This window comes from Drosophila hydei, unplaced genomic scaffold, assembly GCF_003285905.1.
Source record: "Drosophila hydei strain 15085-1641.00,03,60 unplaced genomic scaffold, DhydRS2 tig00008119-arrow-pilon, whole genome shotgun sequence".
In the NCBI taxonomy this organism is placed as follows: Eukaryota; Metazoa; Arthropoda; class Insecta; order Diptera; family Drosophilidae; genus Drosophila; species Drosophila hydei.
Genome location: NW_022045830.1, coordinates 6,037,371 through 6,062,660, shown reverse-complemented (window position 1 = coordinate 6,062,660; position 25,290 = coordinate 6,037,371). Strand labels below are relative to the sequence as shown.

The following is a 25,290-nucleotide window of genomic DNA, read 5'->3' as shown; positions in this document are numbered from 1 at the left end:
GGCTTTGCACTTTGGATGACCGCTTTTGTTTTTGCTAACATTTGCACTTCTTTCCTCTGTTACATTTTCAAAATAGAGCTTAGCGCGGAATTTTTTATACAATCGATAAGAACGTGGACTATCGACCGCAATACAGCTGTTTTACTGGCGTTACTCAACACTTAGAAATCAGGAACTTGACAACTTTACATGAAAAGAGTCCAACTAGAAGAAGTGGGAGTTGCAATTGCTTAATTAAAAACAAACAAATATAAATAATAGGTCTGTTTCGCCGGGAAATAAAGTGCAAATGCAAGCAAAATGGGTAATCAATTGGTTGGCATTGCACCATCGCAGATCTATGCAGTGGAACACTATTTTTCAGGGCAGTTTGGCAACGAAATCATTTTCGATCTGAAGTGAGTACATATTGAACAGCTGGTTATCTATTATGCATTAGTGTATAGGTATGATATGTGTCAATGTCGTCTTAACCACCCACAGTATGGGAAGTACTCGATTTTTTAAAGTTGCTAAAGCGAAAACCGATGAGGGGTTGATAGTTGTCAAGGTGTTTGTTAAACATGATCCAACATTACCATTGGAGGATCATAAGGAACGACTGGAGAGTATAAAAAAATCCTTAACGCTTGCCAATGCTGTCAACTGTTTGCCCTTCCAGCGAGTGGAGGTAAGTCCGTGAATAAAATGTTCAACCCAGGCGTTAATTCATTTTCTTCCCAGCTCATTGACAAGGCAGCCTATATTATGCGGGAGTATGTTAAGCATAGTCTATACGATCGTGTTTCCACACGACCTTTTCTTACTGTCTTGGAAAAGAAGTGGATAACATTCCAAATTTTGTGCGCTTTGAACCAGTGTCACAAGCAAAAAATCTGCCATGGCGACATAAAGCTGGAAAACATATTGATCACCTCTTGGAATAGGATTCTGCTGTCGGACTTTGCTTCATTCAAACCAACATATTTACCAGAGGATAATCCAGCAGATTATACATATTTCTTTGATACGAGTAGACGTCGTACTTGCTATATAGCTCCAGAGCGGTTTGTCAAGACTCTGAATTCTGAAGATGATCCATATAATGCAAATATGTCTGTCATTCATTCGGATTCTATAATTCCTGTTCCCACATCATACGCAGGCAGCACTCTGCAGCCCGCAATGGATATATTTTCCGCTGGGTAAGTTCATAATTTTAGTTGAGGAATTATATTATATATGTTTCTATTTGCAGCTGTGCCTTGCTAGAGCTATGGACAGAGGGCACTGCTCCATTTGAGCTATCACAATTGCTCGCCTACAGGCAGGGCGAAAGAGATCTTGTAGAGAAGCATTTGGCTGGCATTGAAAATGAGCGACTCCGTAATTTACTGGCCTCCATGATTGACATTAATTCTCTAAATAGGAAGAGCGCAGAGGACTATTTAGATCAGGAGCGCGATAAACTATTTCCGGAGTACTTTTACTCATTTCTGCAGTCATATTTGCAAATGTTCTCATCGACACCAATTATGTCACCTGATGATAAGATACAATGTTTGCACAAGGACATTGGACATTGCATTAAGGTGCTGACACAAGCACAGGACTTAACGCCTAGTGAGGAAGACAAAGAGAATATGGAGAAGAAAGACCCGGTGAAGTGTGAGCGATTGCCGCCAGAGCAAGATGGTCTTATACTAATCATAACAGTGGTTACCTCATGCATTAGGGGTCTCAAACAGTCTAACACAAAAATCGCTGCATTGCAGCTACTGCAAAAGTTATCCAAGTATACCACATCGGAGACTATACTGGATCGTATATTACCCTACATTGTATGTTACTGATTGTTTATCAAATTCTTATTATAATGTAATGTACATTTTTTGTAGCTAAATTTGGCGCAAAAGTCGCCAGCCAAGGTGCAAGTTCAGGCTATCGAAACGTTGACTGCATGCCTGAGCATGGTAAAGGACATTCCTCGTAGCGATGCCAATGTGTTTCCTGAATACATACTGCCCTACATCGCAGACTTGGCCAGCGAATCGAGCGCTGTTATTGTGCGTGTGGCCTTTGCTCGCAATATTGCAGCATTAGCCAAAAGCGCTGTATATTTTCTGGAGGAGACTCAGCGAAATGCACCAAATGAAATGCCCACGCCGCGTTACGATGCGGAATTGAATGCATTACATGATTTAGTTCGCCAAACGGTGCTTAGTGTGCTGACGGACACACAACCCATTGTCAAGCAGACCCTGATGGAATCAGGAATCTGTGATTTGTGTGCATTCTTTGGCAAGGAGAAGGCAAACGACGTGATTCTCTCGCACATTATGACGTTCCTCAATGATGAGGACAAGAACCTGCGCGGCGCGTTCTACGATAACATTGCCGGTGTTGCCGGCTATGTGGGCTGGCAGGCATCGGATATACTGGTGCCATTGTTACAGCAAGGCTTTACAGATCGCGAGGAATTTGTCATTGCAAAAGCCATACGTGCGGTGACCATTTTAATCGAGTTGGGACATATAAGAAAGCCCACCGTAACTGAGATTGTAAGTGAAACTGCCTGCTATTTGTGCCATCCGAATTTGTGGATTCGTCATGAGATTTGTGGCATGATTGCGACCACGGCACGCAATTTGAGCGCCATTGATGTGCAGTGTAAAATTATGCCAGCCATAGGAAGATTTCTGAAGGCATCGCTTATACAAGTGGACAAACCGCACATTCTACTAGATTGTTTGTTTCCGCCCATACCCAGACAAATCTATGATAGTGTTCTGCGTTTCCAAGACGTTCAATGTTTTGTTGGTGCTCTTGAAGATCGCGCGCGTTTGCGCGAAAATGCGCGGAACGGCGCTCAACCACAATATGATGAAATGGGCCGACAGGTCTATGATGGTGTGCAACGTTTGGAAGACATTCAATATTTTGTAGGCTCCGTTGGAGATCGCGCACGTTGGCGAGGGATCACACGTCATGGATCACAGCCGCTGTTTGATGACATGGGACAGACGCTGCTTAATGTAAGTGCTTTGGTAATTTTGGTCGGTCCTATTGAACCACTCACATTTCCAAAACACTACAGCTCTTCCGACGACTCATATCGGAGGGATTGACGGAGACCATTGAGATGCAATTGCTTGCAATGAAACCTTTTCTAATAGCCCTTAAGCACAAGGCGCAACAAGATCTCGATGATGTCAATACTGCCAATGGACGTATCGTGGTCAGTCGTAAGCAGGTTGGCTGCCATGAATATCCATTGGCGGAAAAGATAACGAAATTGACGTTGGATAATCGTAAGAACAGCATGAAAATGAATTTTACGTATTTTTGATAAGCGTTGATTACTTTTAGGAACTAGCCATGATACACATGCACCAGCGATAGTTTCACCTGCTTCAGACGCGGGTGTGACTCCACACACAGCTGCGGGCTCCTCGGGCAGTCCTGCATCCGGCGTCATGTTACTTGGAGTTCCGACCACAACAATGAGCGCCGCCACTTCACTAGGAGAATATACCATGCCGGATCGCAATTACTCATTGGAACGTTCATCGGAGTGTTGCAAGGACTTGGAGTCGCTTACTCTTAAAATCAAGCGGCGCTACAATGTACTGGCACTTTCGCAACGTTGCAATTATGATAAACTGGTCACGCCGTATCCATCAAACTGGCGCCTAAATGGTACGCTGGTGGCACATCTGCATGAGCATTCCGAGTCGGTGATTAAACTTGCGCCGCTGCGACCGGATGGCTCGCTATTTGCCAGCGGCAGTATTGATGGTACTGTCCGTTTGTGGGATTGCAGCAAGCTAAATGGCAACCAAGGCATTAATAAATCGCGTCAGGTATATTCTGCGCACACGCCAGTCTATGCATTAGCTGCTTGTGATGCTGGACAGTCTCTGGCTGTGGGTGGCAAGGATGGCAGTTTGCTTATAATGCGCATTGATCGTAATTCCACTAAAATGACGCTGCAGCAGGCCTTAGATCAGAAGTAGCTATTAATAATCTTTTGTCAAACAATTGACCAAACCATTTTTCTCGCTCTTTGCAGTGAATTCAACGATGGTCCCGTTGTGGATATGCATGCATATGATCAGTCAGCGCAGAGCGTCATTGTTTATGCTACACTTTATGGGGGCATCGTGGCCTGGGATACTCGTATGCAACACAGTGCCTGGCGGTTGCAGAATGAGTTACGCCATGGCGTTATCACGACTATTTGTGCAGATCCAACAGGCTCTTGGCTGGCAACGGGCACCAGTGGGGGCAAACATATCTGCTGGGATTTACGTTTCCGACTACCCATAACTGAGATAAAGCATCCAGCTGATTCTTGGATAAGAAAAGTTGCCTGCCATCCGACTGAGCCATCATATCTGATTTCAGCGTCGCAGTCCAATAATGAGGTATCCGTATGGAATATTGAGACCAGTCAACGACAAACAGTGCTGTGGGCAAGTCCAGCGCCAGTCTTAACCAATACAACTCAAAATGATCCAGCAACAACTTGTGGTATTTTGAGCGGCGTGGTCGACGGGTCGCCGTTTATCTTGACAGGAAGTTCAGATCAGCGTATTAGGTACTGGGACATATGTTCGCCAAGGAACTCGGCATTGAAAGTGCCGGCTTCGAATGATAATTTGGCGAATGTGTCATTTAACTATAGGTACGTTAAAGTGGACTTATTGATTCTCTGGAACCAATTTTATTTTTTTAAATGTATTTCAGCGCACGTCTTATTGACGGCAGCCAGGTTATTGAGGAGCAAATCATTCCCAAAAACAGTACAGGCGACTCTCAACAGATGCGTACTTCCGTAGAGGAAAGTCCAAGATCTGGACCCGATATGCCCAAAGCAAGTCATCACGATGCCATCACTGACTTGCTCATGTGCAAGGATAAGGGACAGATCTATATAGCATCGGCGTCGCGCGACGGTGTTATCAAACTTTGGAAATAGAAATTTATCTTAACTCTTTTTATCTGTGATTAGTCTAATTAAACTACATAAATTATCCATACCTATATATGCGCATTTTAGATTTCCACAATGCAGACGTTAAGTTCAAATTCTTAGCTGCACTGTTGTGCATCATAAGGTATTAGACAGTGCTGCCAGATCGTTCAAAAAAGAAATCGCTTCGTGCTTCCAAACTGAATCCCGAACGACTTTGGCGAGCTGGCAACGGAAAATGTGTGCAGGCATAATGACAACCCTATAAACAGACGCTGCAACCAACTTCATATTTTTTGACATCTGCAGCTGGCGCTGTTTTTCGCTTTTGTATCTTTGCAAGCGCCGTTATGAACAGAGCGGCCAAGCGCCATAATTCCAAGTGAAAAGTGATATTGTGAGGCAACTACGCTTTAGTATACAAAAAGAATAAACAACAAATATTAAGTATAGCTCACATTTAAATAACTAACAATTTAAAATATCACAACGGAGCGCGCAAATAAGTCAAAGTACCAAATTTGAAATAGAAAATACACAACGCACGGCAATTACAGCGCGCACGCAGTCGCTGTGTAGCAGGACAAAACAACAACAACAGCAGTAGCAGCAGCAGAAAGATAACCAGCGCAAACATAGAAGCATTTCAAAATGGCGCCAATTAAAGGTACTACACGAACTGCTGCAAGCAACCAGGCGACCATAAACGCACTTCTGCCCATGGCAGCCGTAAGAGGAAAGGGATTGAGCCGTCGACAGGCCAACAGTGGTATCGATCAAAATGCGGAAAACATCCAAACACGCGCTAAGCGTAAGGCCGATCATAGCCCCATCAAGAATGATAAGATCAAGCGCTCGGCGCTGGGTAATTTGACTAACAATGTTAAGATCATGACGCTACATCCAGGCGACGAGGAGACCCAACAGCAGCTGCCCAAAAAACCGACGGCACAACAACTGCAGGCGCTCCTGGATGCAAAGAATAATGACAATTCAAATATCTTAGCTGCAGTTACTGCTCCAGCTCCAAGTGCTATGGTCAACAAAATAATGACGCGCGCCTCAACCAAGACAGAGGATTCGGTGGAGAACTGTCACAGAGCGCTGGACAGATTCGAGGAATCGTTGGCACTAAAACGGACACGCAAGCCGCCAGTGGCTCAAAAAAAACCAACCACAGTAATCGCTGAACAAAAAATTGCCGCTGTGCAGGCGCCGGTTGTTCCAAAATTGGCTGCACCACATCCGGCAGCTGCTATAAAGGTGCGGCGCATATCCAATGACTTTAATAAGACTGAGGAGAGCCTATACATGTCCGCACTGGAGGATATCTCCAGTAGCGATTCCATGCGCTTGTCCGGCAATTTTGAGGCGGCGCGTCGCCTCTCTGCTAAATTACAACTAAAGACTGAACAGCCAAAGGCCGCAACGATGCAGCAGCAGGCGGTGCTTATGGAGGCAGCATCCGCTGCAGTGGTGAGGCCTGTCACCCCCGTGCCAGATGATGTGGAGGACTTTGATCGCAAGAATTGGGATGATCCCTTCCAGGTGTCCAATTATGCCAGGGACATTTTCAATTATCTGAAAACGCGCGAGCCAGAGTTTCCCATTATCGACTATATGCCGAAACAGGTACATTTGACAACCTGGATGAGAACGCTGTTGGTGGACTGGATGGTCGAGGTGCAGGAGACCTTTGAGCTTAATCACGAGACTCTCTATTTGGCTGTTAAAATTGTCGATCTCTATTTGTGCCGTGTGGTTATTAACAAGGAAAAACTGCAGCTACTGGGTGCAGCTGCCTTTTTCATTGCTTGCAAGTATGATGAACGCCAGCCGCCGCTAATTGAGGACTTTCTGTATATATGCGATGGAGCCTACAATCATGACGAATTGGTCAAAATGGAAATGGAAACGCTGCGCACCATTAACTACGATCTCGGCATACCGCTCTCCTACCGTTTCCTGCGTCGCTATGCTCGCTGTGCCAAGGTGCAAATGCCTACACTTACCCTGGCGCGTTACATTTTGGAGCTGTCGCTTATGGACTATGCCACCATCAGTTTTAGTGACTCCCAAATGGCGTCGGCCGCTCTCTTTATGGCACTGCGCATGCATGGCGGCACGGCCAACCTGCACAACAACACCTGGACATCGACGCTGATCTTTTACACAGGCTATCAGCTGGCCGATTTTGCCGAAGTTGTGCCCATACTGAATGCAGGATTACATAGGAAGCCAAGGGCCACCATAAAGACGATACGGAATAAGTACTCGCACAAGATATTCCATGAGGTGGCCAAGGTGCCGCTGCTCAGCAACGGCGAGCTATTCCAAAGCAATCTCGATCTGAACGATAGTAACTTATCCACCTGAGCCACACAATTGCGGGCCTTGCTCTGTTGTAACGCCAATTAGCCAAATTGATAATGAGCAACAACTGTTACGCTTCACTAGATATATAAGACGCTTCAATCAATTAATCCGTTAGAGATGCCGACCAGTCAAAATATCAACCCTAATAGCAAGATACTTATATTTTTATTTCATATTATTTTCGATTTATTTTGTACTTTTTATTGTTTGCTTTATTATTGGCTTACATTTATGACTTTTTCCCATAAATTTTATGTTTATCACGCTGATTGTTTCAATTCATGTTTATTGTTTACACTCCTATTATATAAATAACAAATTACCCAAACATCAATTAAGCTGGACAGCAAACTTTTGTCACCCATCTATTTAAATTTATGCTATTTATAGTCTGGAGAACCACTTAATAAATCTTACACCTATTTTAAGCAATCGCAACGCCAACGCCGTTTGATGATGGTGGACACCAAAGCTGACATGGACTATACGTTTTAACATTTAATACCACAATTCTTCAGAGTTTTACACGTCTAGTAGTACTAACAACTAACCGATGCCAGATGCTCTACGCCGCTGATGGCCCATTCAGATTTATGTATGTTATGTTGTAGTTGTTGTAAGATGATTTCTTTTGTTACCATTCATGACACAATGTTTTAGTTTGTAATGGCGAAAAGAACTTTCTGTACTCTAAATAACTAGTTATGTATGTATTCGTATTCCATGTTATCTATATATATATATGTATGTATGTATGTATGTATGTATGCAGGTACGCTGCCGAGTCAAGAGAAACCAATAAACACTTTTAATGTCCATTCAAGAAATTGCATGTAAAATGTATGGGAATTTGCAAAACTTCTAGCTAAGTAAATCTGTATAGATTATCGTTTATACATGCATATGTATATATGTATATATATATATTTCCCGGTATGTATATATACTTACAGCTGAACAGCCATTTAGGTCAGTTCTAGTTTCCATTGTTTTCGCTCAGGTGAGTCTAGCTGACATACACAAAAACAAATCAATAATCTATGTTTTTTGATTTCAGGGTCTGGTTTTTTTGGCGCGCCCGTCTGCACATTTTAGCGCCAAATTATTTTGGGTTTTGGTTGGCAGGCTGCGCATGCGCCGCAAGACATCAACCTCGATGCTGCTTCCCGTTCCCGTACCCGTTGCCGTTGCCGTAATCGTCTTTGTCCAACAAATCACTGCATACATAACCAATTTATACCGCTGCAGTTGAGCCTGAAAAAGGGCAGGCAGCAGCAGCAGCCGCCTGTCTGTCTCCTTGATGTTTTCTACCACCATTCCTTGTCGGTCGTCGGTCGCCTGTCGTCCGTCGTCTGTCCTCCTTCCATTGTGCGCCTGTACTTCATTTTTTTCGGCTGCCAGCGCTGCCTGCAGCCAGGTAGTTTAATGTTCATTGTGTACTTTCTCAACGAAATAGTGAGGCAACTGAAATGCATGTTACTTTTTTCCGGTTCGCAAGGTAGGGTGCCTTATGTGCGTATAGGACAAAAGGCCAAGTTGTCCTCGTGTTGATGTCGTCCTCTTATTTTTCGTGTTGCCGCTGCTGATGCTTAAGGTGCAACCAGGGTACATAGCTAATTACTTTGGCTGGGTGTGGGCAAAAAATCAAGTTTATTAAAATACACACGGTTGAGCAGCTGCTGCTCCTGTTAAACCTGACACGGTGAGGTTAGCTTACACCTAACTTATGACCATAACTTATAATCTGTCTTGTTTTTAGTTTTTCAGTAACCTGGTCTGTTGAAGGCGCCGTTATAGCCGCCTCCAAAACCACTGCCATAGCCTTGCGAGCCGTGATTGTTCAGCACACTGAATGGTCCCTTGTGTACTCCATCTTCCGTGTACTCGGATTTCATTTTGAAGCTGTGATCCCAACGATCCCGTTGCCCAGGTGCTGCATGTGGTGCATAGTTTTGCTGATTCTGATAGCTTGTGGGTGGCGCTCCAGGGTGCGTCGTTACAGGCACGTTGGGTGCATAGTTTGGATAAAGTGGGGCTGTCGGCGGATAGGATGGATATTGTGGCAAGTATTGGCCTGGATAGGGATAAGCCGGTTGTACGGGATATCCAGGTTGTGGGTTTCCATAACTTGGGTACACGCCTGGCGGATTGCCTCCAGGAAGAGGGACCACTTGCGGGTTTCCATTAGCTGGATATCCAGGGAAATCTGCTTGCCTTGCAGCCGGCTGACAAACATTTGGCACAGTATTTGGTTCAGAGCCTCCAACAGGCCGAGTGCATCCAGGTGACGAGCTTGGAGGTGTTGGGTAGCCCACCGTCTGTGGTTGTCTAGGAAAAGGCGATGCAGGATAATAGCCATTTGACTGTGGCTGCGGATTGCCATATGGACTAGAGCGAAGATCCACGGTGCCGAAGCCGCTGCCGCCGTTCTCATGGGCTGACGGCTCATCAATGTCAACGGAACCGCTCGATTGCTGCCTTAGATCCGGATATAATTGCGAGTTGAGATGAGCACGTTCATGATGACGATTTGTGCTAATGCCGCCTTTGAAAGTGGTGGCTAAGTTGAATTCGGTCTTCGAATCCTCGTTGCTCTCGTCTCGCGAATAGTGTGACGCGTGCGTCAGGACAGCGGTCAGGGCCAACAGCAGCCAGCCAAAGGGAACGCAGCAACGCATGGCGAAAATTCTCGTTAAACTGGACCTTCCCAGCGAATGCTAAGCATATTTAAATTTAAAGTGCGCCGCGAGCTTAGATGTGTTTGTGATTCTCGGGGTTATCATTCGGGTCAGGTTCTAGACTGAGATGATATGTGTTTCATTGAGGAGTAAATAATGAGATTCGCTGATGTTTGCAAATCCGAAGAGCGGATTCTCTTATCGATTCAGAGAATCACATTTATAAAGCAAATTGTTTATTTAAAGTGACTCTGAAATGAAAAGCGGCAATAGAACTAATTATAGAATAGAATCGAATTTCTGAATGACAACATTATATGCGTTTGAAATATTGATAATACTCTACCAGGAATTCCCCATGCTTTCTAACTAAATACATATTTTGGCTGGCTAAGCCTTGACTTCGTTGAGCAAAATCGATAATATATAGCCCTGATACTCTTACCATGATGATTACCACACGATTGACCTATTAATGATAGAGATCGTCAGCATTGTTGAAGGTCGTTCATTGAGTAAAAACACTTATATATATATATGTTGATTATCAGCTATATAAGCTTGATTCTCGGCAAGGAAAAGCGTCATATCAATTTTCAACATTAACAAAGATGCAGCTTAACATTGGATTCTGCTTCCTTCTGCTGGCAGCTCTGCTGACTGCGCAGGCGAAACCTACCTTCGATAAAATGGCGGAAGTGCTGCTAGACGTACTGGATGATAGGCCACATTATGCAAGACCGAGACCCTACGCACCAGTACCATCATCTGGCCCACTCATACAGGAGGGCTATGATCATGGCTACGATTATTACTATGGTGGTGGCGGAGGTCATGTGCACGGCAATGGCGTTAACGTTGGCTATCCCTATGCACAGCCTCCTCCTGCTTATGGTTATTACGATCAGGGACCTGTACATGGGCCAGTAAAGGGCTACTTTCCCGAACCACACTATCCACATGGCTATGCATCACATGGCTATGCGCCCGCTCCCACATACAGGCAGGAACATGGCCACGGCTATGGCAGAGTTGACGTTACGGGTCCCGGAGTCGGCGGTTACAAGCAACACGGTTATTAGCATCAATTCGTGTTGATACTGATTTTTAAAGAATTAATAATCTTAAGTACTGTTATATATAATTTATTTGAATGCTAGGCATTTGCCAATAAATATTTTGTTCTTATCTCGGAAATTGTTGAAACTCGTATGATCAGTGGGAACATTGAACTGGAAGATCTTTGTACCCATTAAAAGTGCAATAGAACTCTATGTGATGAAAAGAAAACTCTTTATTGATATTTGTCCCAACTCCACAATAGGACTCATTAGCTTGGTATACGATACATGTATTTTACATTACATCTGTTTAATATCACAGCAGTTGAAATATGGCTATGCCACATAATTTGAATAAATATTGCCCTTTTCTCATATGCTTGTTCGCTGTTGTTCGTCAGCGTGCAAAACCTGTTTGTAGACCTCATAGCCTCCAGACATACAAAGCCGAACTTGAGTTCGAATCTTAGAGAGCACTGAGCCGTGCGATTATTCAACTTTATTTGTGTTTATTAAATTGCAAATCTTCTATTAATATTTATATTGTGATTATCTTTACTTAGTATAAGAAGAGACGTTCCGTATTAGCTAGCATGCCGCTTAGCTCATTTTCTTCTGCGCACATCGATAGGTTCCGATTGAAGCGGCTCGCTGGGAGCTTGGATGTAATTTAATGAGTTGGGGAAAACAATGTCGCGTAACCGGGATGTCTCAATTGATCGAGGTGATGGCGTGGTAGTTGTTGCTGGTCCCAGAGGTGGACGATTTGTGCCCACAATCAGCGTGTCTCCGGGACTCGGAGTCGGAGTGGGCGATATAACCAAAGGCGGTGGATTTCGTCCACTAATCAACGTATCCTTGGTGGGTTGGGTGAATGGCACTGGTGTAGTAGTTGCTGGCGTGATAATTTTAGAATTTTCATTGCCATTGTCGGCGGGTGTTTGTGAGTTGTCTATAGGAGGCAATTGGAATTGTTGACTGCCATCTGGCCAACTGAGACGTGATGGATCATAGGCATTGTTTTGAGATGAGCCGTCATCCCATCCTGCTGGTGGTAGTCCATTTCCATCTCCCCAGGGAGGTGGCGGTTGTCCATTTCCATCTCCCCAGGGAGGTGGCGGTTGTCCATTTCCATCTCCCCAACCATTTGGTGGCGGGCCATTTCTATCTCCCCAGTTAGGTGGTGGTGGTCCGTTTCTATCTCTCCAACCGGGTGGGGGCCGTCTGCCACCTCCACCACCCCTGCCTCCCCATCCAGGCGATTGTGGTCTGCCACCTGCCCAGTTTCCCCAACCAGGAGGAGGATACCGGCCACCACCATTCCAACCACCGCCTCCATTCCAGCCATTGCCGCCATTCCAGCCGCTGCCGCCATTCCAACCACTACCACGGTTCCACCCACCGCCACCGTTCCAACCATTGCCACCATTCCAGCCACCGCCACCGCCACCCCACGGTGGTTGCTGCCGTCTTCTATCTGGCATGCCTGTTTGCTGTCTGCCGCCGAAGCCAAAGCCTTGCTGAAGTAGTTGAGCTGCTGCAGCGACGGCATTAGCGGATGCCACAGCACCATCAGCTGATGCCGAAGACATTGCCACAGTAAACTGGGCACCGCCCATTCGAATTATGCATAGTAAACACGTTGTCAAGGCCGTTAGCAAATTCAATCGTATTCGCGTCATGTTTACTTCAGATCGAATCGAAATTCAGCGCCCATGCGCCAAGAGCTGCGAGTTCTAACTGAGGGGAAAGTTTTTGCTGTTTGACGATAAGAGAGACGCCTCGGATTTGTATTCAAAACCTGTCCTCGGTTTGTTTGTTTTTCTGCTTGCGACTTGTGCTAATCAATGCATGATGAGAGATCGTGAGAGACACAACAGCTTTGCTCTCTAACGGAGCGTATTATGCGAACATTAAAAATTGTATACAAAAGCCCAAAAGAGCTTCAGAGGAAACAAGATGTGGGCAGCCGTTGACCGACGATCGCCGACTCATGGATCCGCTTGAGCGGCTGCTTCCCTCGCAGTGCGTTAATCACGGACGTGCTCGGCATACCAAAATGGCTTGATCCATCTGTTAACGTTCAAGTAATTCATAGTAATGCATTAAAGTGCTGCTGCTTGGATAGAAATTAGCATTATGGCAGCAGATCTCCAACGATCCAGGTGGCTTTATGTGTTGGCAGACACAAAAATAAAACGATTAAGAGCATAATGTGTCATCGGTATCCCGGCTACAGTCGCAGGGTATAAATAGAAGCCCGCTGCGTAGATTTATAGGCAGAACGCAAAAGATCCGCACGGAACCAGAACCACAACGAGAATCCAAACAACATGAGAGTTCCTATCATAGTGTTCCTCGCCCTGCTGCTAGGCAATTGCGTGGACCTGAGCAACGCTTTGTTCCTTAAGAAGCTAAAGGCACTTAAAGGACTCAAAAGTGGCTACAGCTCCGGCTATGGCGGTTACGGCTACAGTTCTAACGGGGGATACCGAGGATATGGCGGATATGGTGTTGGATATGGCGGATATGGTCGTGGATATGGCGGATATGGTGGTGGATATGGCGGATATGGTGGTGGATATGGCGGATATGGTGGTGGATATGGCGGATATGGCGGATATGGTGGATATAATAGTTATAGCGGTTATGGCAATGGCTATGGTTCGCAGTCCTACAGGCCCAGACATCGACAGCGGACAGGGCGCACCTACTCAGAGATTGCCAGAGTTTTAAAACCGGACCCCTATCTAGGTCTAGGTGCGGGCCGCTACCTACCGCGCGCTCCTTATTCACATCTGTGGGGCTAACTTATTTCACTCAAAATTTGTGTAAAATTAAGAAATAAATCTGTGAAAGTTTTGATATAATAAAATTTAGGTTTAATTACAACTTGTTACGTGTTTCTATGTGAAAATTTTTTAATTCCAGCCAATTTTAATTAGTCTTATAAAGTGTGAAGCTGATTTTAAAATGTGTGACATATGTATACACGAGTCTATATATGTAATTATCTACATATGTAAGCCATAAGTGCTAGCCGCGTGTAGTTGATCGACGCGACGTGACTGAAATGCGACTAGGTCGCTTAGAGATGGGAGTGTCACGTATCTGTCACGCGAATCACGCTCTAGAAAACAAATCAAGTTGATTTTATAGTCGAATACGTACATATCTATGATATATATGTGTACGATCTCAGTTCAAAAATACTTATTTATGAATATTCGATTTATTTTAACTTATACAAAGTATAGCTAGATTTGACTAGAACATGTTCTTACAGGTAAGTTCCCCCAAATCCTAACAGGAAACAGAATACAAAATATTCTCTTAATAGTCCACATTTATGTCTAAGTAATTGTTCCTATCCATTTACGTTAAATACTGCCTACGTCATTAGCAACTCATATTAGACTTGATAACTACGTTTTAAGCTGTCATAGTTATGCTATGCTGTGTCAAATCATTCACAGTTTAGATTGTTTAAGTGAGAATGCTGAAAGCTAAGATCGATCTAAGTAGACATGAGGCTATTTAAAACATGTTTTTGTTGATACTCTCAGAGCTGAGCTCGCGCAGTGTGAGTGATGTTCTTAACGTGCTGTTAATGCAAACAGCTCAAGATTTACAACGGAAACTGTGGGTAATACCAGTAAGCATGGAATATATGTAACTTAATTGTATTTTCATAGAAGTTCTTATGTTGTTATTGCTATATTCAAACCTGATTGGTGAGCAGGAAATCGATAGCATTGATTCTTCTGGCAGCATATTCATATAAAAGGCTTCTATGTGTTGCATCTGAAGTGCAGTTCTTAATACCAAGCCCAAGCTACAAAATGTGTACGTTGCAAGTAAAGCTCTTGATGCTGGCTCTGTTCGCCTGGATCACTCTGTTGTCGGTGGCTGTTGCTCTGCCTGCCAAATCCTACTCGGATATAGCTCGTGTCATCAATCCCAATCCATATGTCTCAGTCGGCGCACGCAGCTTTCCAGGCCAGCCGTATTGGCCAGGAGGACGTTAGATATAAGTGGCATTAGCATTTGTTTTCACCAACTAATTAATATAAGTTTATCTTATATTTTGAATGAATATTAAATTAAATTATTCTTCTTTGTTTAATTATCATTGACTTTCCTTAAGGTCCTCTAGAAGCCACTAGAACGAGTAGTTGAAGGTCGCATGGCATTCATTCATTCTCTCATATTAAGTTTTGACTTCTTTTTATCTTGATACCACTTACTTAATACTCGCAAATTAAGCGATACTCATATGGCGAGTGAGTGGAGTACAGGTTTTTTTAGGATACATAAAACATATATGTACTTTACTTTACTTTGTGATTTCATTTTCATTGACTCGGTGATATTTCTGTCTGCCTTCAAGATTTGCAGCTTGAGCACACAGTCACCTAGGAGTTCCCCTTTGGACTTTCGCAACTCTTAACTTTTATGTTCTTGAAATGTGACATAATGGATTTGATCACGCGTTTAACGCTCCCTTATGGACGCACCCACAGATGTCATTAGTCACAATTAGTAAATTGTTAATTACTTTTAAGCTGCTGAAATTATTTTAGCCAACTCATTTGTATAGCCATTAAAATTGACTGTTAAATCTAAGATTGATACAAGCATAAGTATGTGTATAAAATTTGTTCTGAGTCGCGACGTGAACAGCGACATCTCAAACCTGATCGAACCCAGAGTGAATGACATTTTGATGACACTACAAGATGATACAGAAGATCCCACGTCGCCTGTTGCGGGAAGAGGAGCTCGGTAATGCCGATACGTGCGTCGCATGCGTCGCGTGGCACTGAAACTGTATCCGAATGTTGTTGTTGACACACCAAAACCTGATCGATCAGGCAGCAGAATTTCAAGACATTTCTGATGACTTACTTGGCATATAAAAGCTTCGATGCGACGGCATTGTAGTGCAGTTCTCAATAGCTGTCCCTAGAAACAGAATGTCTCGGTTGCAGGGAAACTATTTACTGCTGGCTCTACTGGCCTGGTTCGCACTGCTACCAATGGTAATGGGCTGGCCAGCCTATGGATATCGTCCAGATCGTAACGGTCGCAGCTACACGGATATAGCTCGCGTTATTAATCCCAATCAATATGCTTTTGTGGGCAGTCGCAACTATCCGGGACAGCCGTTTTGGCCAGCAGGATAGCAGGAAGCATTTTAATCCAAATTTATTATATTTTAATTTAAATACCATAAAAATAATTTTAAAAATTTTGTTAGCTATTTAACTCATCTAATTTATGCTTGACGCACAAAAGTATGCAACAATTTTCGTTGGTTTTGTTAGTTGTTTGCTTTTACTCATTCGTGTGGAAATTAAAATGTGTTTAATGAATAAATGAAGTTAACTTTGGCCTGAACTGTTGGCCATGCATATTTAATTGTAAATAAATTATTATTAAAATTAATGACGCCAATATCACCGCTGGAAACTAGCCACAAGAAGTGGGCAGCACTGGCTCCGTATTTACTGGGCCTGCCGAAAAGTATACTTTCTCTCTGGCAATAATTAAAGTGGTAGCTTTTATCGCTGCCTGCTAGAAACAATTAAAACAAATGTTAATGACAAACTTGCATTAAAGTCTCAGCTACGGACCACGCCCAGTTTGTTTGACGCAGTGGTCCACCAACTGCATGTTAAAGACGCTCAGTTGGCAGACATCAAGCACGAGTAGAGGACAGACGAATAGCTCGTATCATCGTTAAAATTGTGCGCTTCAATGGTTAATATTGAATCAACATCCAATGCCATCTGGTGGATTAAAAATCCGAATGCAGCGAAAGCTGGTGGCACTGCTGGGCGCAAGGAGTCGCTTGGGTCGAGCTTTTGTCTGGATATCGCTGAATTACTGCGCAATATATCCTTGCAGGGTTATAGCAAGCTATTGGCATCGGAATTAACGTTGCCGGAGCGGTAAGCGCCTGATAAAAGGGCAGCTCGTTGCTGCTTTTGCCGCACTGACGTCACGTTACTCATACGCAACGTGGGCTCCATAGAAAATTTGCACTTTCGCATCCTTTGTCTTTCCGTCTCTCTAGGCATTGCCATCAACGTCACCGTCACCATCACCGTCTCATCGCTGTGCACCGTATTTTAAATTTTTTGCGTTCGCATTTTTCATTTCCGTTTCCGTGTTTGCCTCAAAAACTGCTCATGGCCCTGGCGCTTTGTGCGTTTATCTTGGCGACAATGCCCGTCCACCCCACCCGTGTGCCCGTTTATTTGCAGATTAATTTGGCTGCTGGTGCACACAACCACGCTCATTTCAATGGTGGCTGTGCTCATGCTCACCTGGGAGCAGTTTATTGCACAATACTTTGTCATCAATCTGAAGGATCCACTTTATCCTGTTGAAAATGTGCCATTTCCGGCAGTGTCAATATGCTCCAACAATCGCATTTCCATGCGGGCCGCCACGGCCTACGCTCTCGAGCTGTGAGTAGCCTCAATCTCTGCCAGCCTCTTGCACGGTCTTAACCTAGTTTATTGTCAAGCAGTCAGAATAATGATCCATCGCCTCATGATTTGAAGTACTACCTGGACAACCTGATTCATCTCCGGAAGCTCTATATGATCGGCGACAAGGAGGCAGAAAATGATGACTATATTAACTTTCAAGCGTTTCTGGACATCTTCGGCACCTGGAATAATGAAACCTTTTTCGATACACGGCGTATCATGTATATGGTGAGCTGCGGTTATCACTCCATTGAAACTAGTTGGTATATCGAGAGGGATTTCTAGCTGACGCCCAAATGCACTGAATACATTATAAAATGCAGTCTGAACAATGTGAATATACCTTGCTTCAGCGAGTCTGCTTTTCAGATGAAGCTAACAAAGTATGGCCCGTGCTGCACATTCAATAGCAACAACGGGTAAGTGCTGTTCAAGCTTAACAAATTTATAGATGTATAGTTTTATAAAGTAAATTACAATCTCTCATTATGCAGGCTTAAAAAGAGAACTTTCAGCAATCGCTTAGCCGATGCATCCTTTGGGTTGACAGTTGTCATCAACTCGAGTCATGCGGACTATTTTGCGCCAGTTTTGTATACGAATGGTTACATTGTCATAGTTCATGATGCAGATAATTTTCCATCGATAACATCATCAAATTCACTAGAAATGTTTCCAGGACAACGGGAGGAAAGTTATCTAAAGATTTTTGCCCGTGTAATAGATACCGATAAAAGTTTATACTCCTTTTCCCCCTTTGGAGTAAGTTTTGATCTTTTCAGATTGTAATTCCTAATATTCTCGTCCATTTTCGGCCAGCGTCGGTGTTATTTCCATAGAGAGGCGGACATGCCACAGCGGAGTTACGTTTACACGTTCCCCAACTGCATTACCAGATGCCGCATTCGCAGCATAATTGCCTTGTGCAACTGTATACCCTTTCAGATGCCTCTGGACTTGGTGGACAACTTAGATGGGCTCGTCTATTGTACGCTTAGCCATATCAGTTGCCTTTCCCAGTATCAATGTGAGTCACCAACTTTACCTAGCTCAGGCTATTGATTCCAATTTTGCGGTTTTGAACTTTAGTTAAGTGGAATAATGTATTAACTGAGAGACTTCGAATCCCGGGCCTCGAGCGCGAATCGGAAGAGGCCTTGTACTGCCCGCAGTGCCTGCCTTCGTGCAACGATGTGCAGTACAGTGTATCTCTGAACGAGCTGCCCATTGATACGTATCTGGCGAATCTGTCACCTGACGAAATTGACACTGAGCTGGGCACCGATTTGTCCGTTCTGAGAGTGTATTTTGGGCAGCCGCACGCTAACTTCTACATGAGATTGCTGAATAACGAATGGTTTGAGATCTTCAGTAAGTGACTGAATATTTATTTGCTTGCTTCTGACTAATATATTTGCATCAGGTACCATTGGAAATATTTTGTCAATATTTATGGGATTTTCATTGGTGGCCATCTTTGAGACGCTCTTCTTCTTCTGCAAGTACATTTACTTGGGCTGCTGTCGCATATTGGAGCGCAGCAGAGCCAATAGCAAAGCGAAGATGTTGGATGAGCGAAAGCTACACATATGTCCATAAAGGAGAGCTCATTGAAGGAAATGCTGGGGATCAAGTGTGGAATGTTCTGTTTGTAATTGCTTAAAGGCACCACAGCTTTATGTTAAAGGAAACAGACTTGTTGAAATACAAAAATTCCTATATCTTTATTCACAATCAACACGTGGCTTCATTTGCCTGTTTCATAATCCTGGCCACGGGGTAGGTTTCCTTTTCCTCTTTTTTGTGTTTGAATGCCAAGCCAGACGAAGAAAAATCAAAAAAGGACATGACCTGCTTTTGTCCTTGTCGCCACCCTCACGATGATTATGACGATGATAATAATGATGGTGATGATGAAGATGTTGTTTCCGTTGGCTGACATTTAATGCGCATTTAACTAATTTCATTTTAAATTGTTGACAATTAAGGGAAATTGCCAAGACGAATCGAGAGCCTGCCTGAATAAACAGCCTATGGGTGGGAGGTGGGTGTACCAATGCTGAACACCACGTGCCATGTCGCAGTTAATTTGTTGGCAATAAGTTGGTACACGAGGCCTAATTACAACAACACGCACGACATGACTGCAAAATTTTCATTAAAATGAGCAGGCATCAACACCCCGCCCATCCCCATCCGCATTCCCATCCCAACTGCCATGACAATGCCATGGCCAGGACATTTGTTAGAGCAGCAGCCTACAAAAAGGCGTGCACGGCATAGACAGCCGCAACAGTTGCAATCCACAAACGGCTGAGTGAGTGCCAAACATGACAACAAATGCAGAGCGGGTTGGCCCGCCATTGCCATCCAAGCGTTTGGTGGTTGGACGCGCCGCCTGGTGGATAGCCAAGCCACGAGCTCGTCCACCTGCGCAACACACGCTAATGGCGGCTATCCGCGAAGAGGAATCGGCAACGCGAAAATTGTCATTTGCCGACGCGCTTAAGGATTTTCTGCAGAACCTGTCATTTCATTGTTATGGCAAATTAGTCGAGCACGGCCGTGGCATTCAGGAGCGGTGAGTAGCATGGCCAACGCTTAAAGCCTTTTGCTGCCCCTTTGGGTTGTCCTTTCAATTAGCCGACTCGGCCGCAGATTCTTTTGGCTTATTTGCCACATAGCTGCTCTGACCATTCTAATTGCATTCGTGTGGGGCACGTACAAGGACGCAACGGATGAGCTAGTCACCACGCTGTACGATCCATTGTATGCCGTCAGCAAAGTTCCCCTGCCCGCCGTTACGGTATGCTCCCAGAATCGCATATCCAAGCGCGCCGTCTGGCGTTACGCACAGGAGCTGTAAGTTACGTCCGGTTGTGGTAAGCCTCTTTCTAGATAATCCCTTCGCTAATCCTTTGCAGCAGCGACAAGGATCCAAAGCTGCGCAATGCCACTTACTTCTATGGAGAACTGCGTGCCTTTAGCATGTACTACGGCATCGACGACATTGTTGATTATGAGCGCGTTCTGCGGCTTCAGAGTTTCTTGGATCAATTCGATACCGGACCACAGGATGTGTTTTTTAATTCGAAGAATCGCTTGCATACTCTGACGCCTCAATGCAGTGACATTTTGGTCTCCTGCCGTTTAGGAGGTCGGCCATTCGACTGTATGCAGGAATTCCGTGAAACAATCTCGAGCCTTGGATTTTGCTGTACTTTCAACTTTAATGGAAGGTATATGAATCTTAACTTATCTAAAATGTTTATTAGATTTGACTAGTTTTTTTTAGTTTTTCCGAAAAGCGACCGTTTTATCAGCGTTTTTATGGAGTTGATATGGGTTTAATTCTAACACTGAGAGCCGCAGCTGAAGACATGTTTTTCAACCCGCACAATCGTGATGGATTTTCGGTATATTTTGTTCGATTTGAAGCTGCAAATCTCTATCAGCATATCCCCAAACAGATTGCCATCTATGAGATACACAATTATCCGGATCCACAATCTGGTGGTGTTACCATACGTTACGTACACACAGGTCGCAGTACTTATTTGCCCGTGCGTCCCCGAATCTTCGAGACTCTCCCGGAAGCTCGTCGCATAAGACCCGACGTGGTGCGTATTGCAGACAGCTGTCAATCATTGTCCAATCAATCAGTAAACGTGTTCATAGCGTAAATGCCGTTTTTGGGATGAGATTCCGCGCAACTTCACTCGTCGATATACCTTCAGCAAATGTATCTCCGCCTGCCGCGCCCGCAGCATATATAACTTGTGCGAGTGCCTCCCTTTCCAGCTACCCATGCATTACATTGGCGACGCCGCGGGACGCGTCTTCTGCACGCTACAGCACTTGGAGTGCCTCAACCAATACAAGTGTGAGTAGGCAGAGGCTGTAGCAATTGTTCAAGTCGATTGAGTCTCCGATATTATTTCAGTCAAATGGCTGAATGTCATCACCAGTCGCGACTATATGCCCGGCCTGGAGCATGAGATGGAAGATGCGCTCTACTGTCCGGACTGCCAGCCCTCCTGTAGTGAGATACTCTACAATGTTCGTGGCGCCGGAGCGCTGGCCCTTCACAATCCCTCCAGAAACATGACGTAAGTAAAAAGTAGTTCGAGTTGAACAAGAGAACAGTTCAAGGACAATGTTTAGTGATTGAGTTGTTGTATAATGAAACTGCAAAATAAAAATATCTTTGCATACTTTCAGGCGGACATAAGTATTAAATGAATATGTATTGATATATATATTAATTTAACTTTGTTATTTACCAGCATTTCTTAAGCATTAATATATAGTTTATAAGTCCTGCATCCTTTTACTACAAAAGTTTCTCGATTAAAGGTTGCGTTTTTTGTTTAGTTCAAACTCAGTTCATGGGGTGCCCTGATGGGGTTACGCTTACCCCCATCAGTTGCTATAAACGAGTTCAATTTTGCAGTAACGTCCGCAGTAGCATCAGCCCTGGCAATAACAGTTATGGCCATGACAGCTCCGAGTTGGCCGTTGTGCGTATTTACTTTGCCGAAACGCACATTCAATACTTTCGGCAGATTATTAAAAATGACTGGTACGAGATCTTCAGTGAGTCTGCTGCATATTACAATTTCAACAAAAATACAAATATCCAGGCGCATATATCTGGCGTGTACTGCTTCAATTCCAGGTACAATTGGCAACATCTGCGGCATCATAGCGGGCTTCTCATTGATTGGCATCTGCGAGCTGCTATTTTTCGTAGCCAAACAATTATGGCATGCATACAAAGCGGAACGGAAGTCGGAGCTCTGGCACACCCGCGACCATACCCCACGTCGATCCCGAGCCCGGACTCGGGCTAATGGTCGTGTAAAGGCAACTCAGCAGCAGCAGCGGCAGCCAATGGAGCTCCTCATACTGCCGTAATTGAGCGAAAGGCCGTGCCAATTTTAAAGCTCACTGACTTTTATACAGTTCTCTGCACGCATTTGTACAGTAGTAGCCGTAGTATAGTATATATGAAGTGTGTTCAAGAGGTCGCGTGTGTGTGTGTATTGCTGTTGACCTAAGTAACAAATGTTAATTATCGCGCACTGAGCAGCTGCCAGCTGATTGTAGGCCGGGAGCACAACTCAAGTGCACTTACTTTGCATTGTCACATAAAAATAAACAGCATCAGGAGACACTCAGTCCAACTTAGAGAACCGGCCACAGCGGCAGAAGGGGGCTGCAAAAAGGTCCAGACGGTAACATTAGCGCCAACAATCTTGGACATTTGCCCACTGGCTGGCCAACAGTTGGCAGTCGAAACAGTCGAACAGTTATGGACCACAAAGTCGAGGAGTTACCCAAAACGTTTCGAAGGCAGTTATCCTTGGCACATTGCCCGACTGGCACTTACAATCAAAATAAATTTTTATTTGTAATCGTTTGTGCAGAGATTGACAAAATGAGTAAACAAATTAAATGCTCTCTATGCATATTCATCAACTTTAAATTGTCCAATCGGTTCAATGATGTGTAACAAAATATGGATTGGCAATGATTAAAAACATACGTAATATCCAGCTTAAGCCAATTAGAAATATCTTATCTGCTTTCATTAAAGCCGCAAGCTCAAAGGCTTCAAGGAATTCTAAAATATTTTTATCTTAATGAAATTTTTTGATGAATTCTGGCTTTCAATTGATTTTCACATTGATTCGCCTGGCGAAAGCCAACAAAGTCCCCACACACACACAGCCACACACAGAAACATACTTGCATGTAAATTCTTTTCGCAGTATCTGAAAATTGAAATGATTTCCGTTGAATTTGTAGGGAAGTTTCTTTGTTTTGCCATGGCCAAAAACCTGCCTAAAAATTGCAAAAAATTTAAATAAACGCACTCGAGGAGCGTAGCACACGATATTTCTAGATACATGGACAACAACAAAGCAACCAAAGTAAACACTAGAAAGCGAGAAAATGTATAAAAAAATTCCGTCCTGGCTTCCATGAGAGGCAGACAGTTGTTCCACCCGTGTGGCGTATTATCGCACAATACAATATGTATATTGGATTATTTCGTTTGTGAGCGCTCCCCAGGCTCCGACTTGACTGCCTCCTAATGCCATTGCCGCCCGCATCTACTCAGATAAAAACACAAACGTCCATATAGACAGAGCCCGATGGAATGGACTCAGGGAGTGTTTGGCTAACAGGAAACTCACAATGTGGGTGATTGCAATAACGCCATCATCTCTTTCCGCTACACATCCACTCACAGCCCAATAATATGCTGGCATTTTCAAATATATTTTCTTTGATTTTTGCAAACTCGTGTTGTTCATAAACTTTTTAATTGATTTTTCGACGTGGCTTCTAAGAGATTTTTGGCAAAAAATATAAGCAAGTGTGTTGTACGGCTTTCCAAAGGGACAGCTCAATTTGGGTTAAGAAATCACAATATTTGAATTGCCATGATTTCCATTTCAATTCAAATTCAAAACCAATATACCCTTTTTACTTGGTAAACAAGTATAAACGTTTTAGTTTGGTAAAGACTTACTCAATTCTCTGTTCAACTGGTTAGAGTGTGGCTTAAAGATTGCAATTTTAAAATATTTATGATTAATTTCATTCAAGATACTCAAAGTTGAAGTTATTTGCCTAACAATGCTGAAATCTAAGCATAAGTTTTCAATTCAAAGTGGCTAAACACATAAAGAATTCCCTTAAGTACAATTTTCATTTTGGTTTGGAGGAACTGTCAAGCTTTGCGCCCTTAGTGGAATAATAAATAAAGCTTAGCCTCTTTTATCTTGTCGCCTTATGGGGTTAAGCGTCCTACTAAGGCCAATGAGCAGCCGCAGCCGCAGCCATAGCCTGCCTGAGTCTGACTGTGGCTCAGCCGCATTTCAATGTGGCCGACCCCCAATTCGGGATATTTAAAGCGCTTTGTTTCTGGCCGCATTTAAGAACTCGTGTTTCCTTGAGGGCTGCTCTCGCTGTTGACAGCGAGAATCGTCGCCCGTTTTAGCCGCTTAAGCTTTCAATTTTGCCGCTGCTTCTGGCGCTGAGAGAAGTGTTGAATTATTAAAAGCCCAGCGTAGTGCCTGAGTAAGCGGGAAGGTAACGTTGGCCGAGGGAAAGAGAGTTGAAGCTTTCAAGAAGCAAGTTCTTTTTTTTAAGTATGTATTTATTTTGCGTCTGCCTCTTGTCTGAGCTCTTGGCGCGCTTTCATGAATAAACATGCAAACAAATTACTCTACTTGACAAACAAAAGCTCTGGCGCACACCTGTGAATGCTGCTTACACCTGTGAATGGTGTTTTTGTTACATTTTGGCAGCTCAGACAATGAAAACTGGGCTAAGATTTTAATGGCAAAGTCGCAGCCGCGTCAAATTTGACTCCAACGTGAGCTCTGAGTCTGAGCAGTTGAGCTGACAGCGACATATGAAATGAGAAAACTTGTGTTTTGCCATCGAATAATAGAAACTTAAATTGCTTTTGTTACAAACCTCTGAATACGACATCTTGGCCACAATATTTAAAGACTTTTCAAATATTTATAATATTTTAAATACTTATTTTACAATTTCAATTAGTTTTGAACGCATCTGTCAAATGAATTCGATTTAATTTTTCCTTTTTATATATTTTATTCTTGACCACGGCTGTAAAAGGCATTTGACTTGTTCTCAAATCAATTGACAAGATATTTGATTCACGCCTCTTCATCTACTTC

At 43.7% G+C, this 25,290-nt stretch overlaps 8 protein-coding genes across 8 annotated transcripts; 6 read left to right on the top strand and 2 right to left on the bottom strand.

The window, feature by feature from the left end:
- The first annotated feature begins 162 nt into the window (after window positions 1-162).
- On the top strand, window positions 163-5,019 carry LOC111599429 (phosphoinositide 3-kinase regulatory subunit 4). The gene is made up of 9 exons (XM_030224914.1): window positions 163-398; window positions 484-670; window positions 724-1,184; window positions 1,238-1,820; window positions 1,878-3,014; window positions 3,077-3,290; window positions 3,349-3,991; window positions 4,052-4,666; window positions 4,729-5,019. The coding sequence occupies exons 1-9, from the start codon at window positions 301-303 to the stop codon at window positions 4,958-4,960; spliced, it is 4,170 nt and encodes a 1,389-aa protein (XP_030080774.1). The 5' UTR covers window positions 163-300; the 3' UTR covers window positions 4,961-5,019.
- A 242-nt stretch (window positions 5,020-5,261) lies between these two features.
- Window positions 5,262-8,123, top strand: LOC111596397 (G2/mitotic-specific cyclin-B3). The gene has a single exon (XM_023310603.2). The coding sequence runs from the start codon at window positions 5,606-5,608 to the stop codon at window positions 7,328-7,330; it is 1,725 nt and encodes a 574-aa protein (XP_023166371.1). The 5' UTR covers window positions 5,262-5,605; the 3' UTR covers window positions 7,331-8,123.
- Window positions 8,124-8,216: 93 nt separating this feature from the next.
- LOC111596400 (calcium-binding protein P) lies at window positions 8,217-10,052 on the bottom strand. The gene has a single exon (XM_023310605.2). The coding sequence runs from the start codon at window positions 10,006-10,008 to the stop codon at window positions 9,094-9,096; it is 915 nt and encodes a 304-aa protein (XP_023166373.2). The 5' UTR covers window positions 10,009-10,052; the 3' UTR covers window positions 8,217-9,093.
- A 529-nt stretch (window positions 10,053-10,581) lies between these two features.
- LOC111596402 (trithorax group protein osa) lies at window positions 10,582-11,199 on the top strand. Its single transcript, XM_023310608.2, has one exon. It carries the CDS (start codon window positions 10,620-10,622, stop codon window positions 11,088-11,090), a length of 471 nt encoding a protein of 156 aa, XP_023166376.2. The 5' UTR covers window positions 10,582-10,619; the 3' UTR covers window positions 11,091-11,199.
- A 131-nt stretch (window positions 11,200-11,330) lies between these two features.
- LOC111596401 (WAS/WASL-interacting protein family member 1) lies at window positions 11,331-12,805 on the bottom strand. The gene has a single exon (XM_023310606.2). It carries the CDS (start codon window positions 12,749-12,751, stop codon window positions 11,675-11,677), a length of 1,077 nt encoding a protein of 358 aa, XP_023166374.2. The 5' UTR covers window positions 12,752-12,805; the 3' UTR covers window positions 11,331-11,674.
- A 3,223-nt stretch (window positions 12,806-16,028) lies between these two features.
- Window positions 16,029-16,382, top strand: LOC111596406. Its single transcript, XM_023310615.2, has one exon. It carries the CDS (start codon window positions 16,046-16,048, stop codon window positions 16,253-16,255), a length of 210 nt encoding a protein of 69 aa, XP_023166383.2. The 5' UTR covers window positions 16,029-16,045; the 3' UTR covers window positions 16,256-16,382.
- A 447-nt stretch (window positions 16,383-16,829) lies between these two features.
- Window positions 16,830-19,168, top strand: LOC111596409 (sodium channel protein Nach). Its single transcript, XM_023310617.2, has 8 exons — window positions 16,830-17,023; window positions 17,339-17,545; window positions 17,608-17,797; window positions 17,855-17,988; window positions 18,064-18,331; window positions 18,389-18,596; window positions 18,659-18,940; window positions 18,993-19,168. The coding sequence occupies exons 1-8, from the start codon at window positions 16,830-16,832 to the stop codon at window positions 19,166-19,168; spliced, it is 1,659 nt and encodes a 552-aa protein (XP_023166385.2).
- A 731-nt stretch (window positions 19,169-19,899) lies between these two features.
- LOC111596407 (acid-sensing ion channel 5) lies at window positions 19,900-22,486 on the top strand. The gene is made up of 9 exons (XM_023310616.2): window positions 19,900-20,150; window positions 20,228-20,431; window positions 20,494-20,808; window positions 20,865-20,968; window positions 21,059-21,189; window positions 21,248-21,452; window positions 21,513-21,678; window positions 22,023-22,165; window positions 22,248-22,486. The coding sequence occupies exons 1-9, from the start codon at window positions 19,900-19,902 to the stop codon at window positions 22,484-22,486; spliced, it is 1,758 nt and encodes a 585-aa protein (XP_023166384.2).
- Window positions 22,487-25,290: the final 2,804 nt, after the last annotated feature.

Coding starts and splice junctions, on each gene's coding strand:
- LOC111599429 (XM_030224914.1), top strand. CDS start 301: ATGGGTAATCAATTGGTTGGCATTGCACCATCGCAGATCTATGCAGTG. Junction 399..483: donor GAAATCATTTTCGATCTGAA/GTGAGTACATAT, acceptor AACCACCCACAG/TATGGGAAGTACTCGATTTT. Junction 1,185..1,237: donor ATGGATATATTTTCCGCTGG/GTAAGTTCATAA, acceptor TTCTATTTGCAG/CTGTGCCTTGCTAGAGCTAT.
- LOC111596397 (XM_023310603.2), top strand. CDS start 5,606: ATGGCGCCAATTAAAGGTACTACACGAACTGCTGCAAGCAACCAGGCG.
- LOC111596400 (XM_023310605.2), bottom strand. CDS start 10,008: ATGCGTTGCTGCGTTCCCTTTGGCTGGCTGCTGTTGGCCCTGACCGCT.
- LOC111596402 (XM_023310608.2), top strand. CDS start 10,620: ATGCAGCTTAACATTGGATTCTGCTTCCTTCTGCTGGCAGCTCTGCTG.
- LOC111596401 (XM_023310606.2), bottom strand. CDS start 12,751: ATGACGCGAATACGATTGAATTTGCTAACGGCCTTGACAACGTGTTTA.
- LOC111596406 (XM_023310615.2), top strand. CDS start 16,046: ATGTCTCGGTTGCAGGGAAACTATTTACTGCTGGCTCTACTGGCCTGG.
- LOC111596409 (XM_023310617.2), top strand. CDS start 16,830: ATGGTTAATATTGAATCAACATCCAATGCCATCTGGTGGATTAAAAAT. Junction 18,332..18,388: donor ACTCCTTTTCCCCCTTTGGA/GTAAGTTTTGAT, acceptor ATTTTCGGCCAG/CGTCGGTGTTATTTCCATAG. Junction 18,597..18,658: donor TTGCCTTTCCCAGTATCAAT/GTGAGTCACCAA, acceptor TTTGAACTTTAG/TTAAGTGGAATAATGTATTA.
- LOC111596407 (XM_023310616.2), top strand. CDS start 19,900: ATGACAACAAATGCAGAGCGGGTTGGCCCGCCATTGCCATCCAAGCGT. Junction 20,432..20,493: donor TGGCGTTACGCACAGGAGCT/GTAAGTTACGTC, acceptor AATCCTTTGCAG/CAGCGACAAGGATCCAAAGC. Junction 21,679..22,022: donor AATCCCTCCAGAAACATGAC/GTAAGTAAAAAG, acceptor TCAATTTTGCAG/TAACGTCCGCAGTAGCATCA.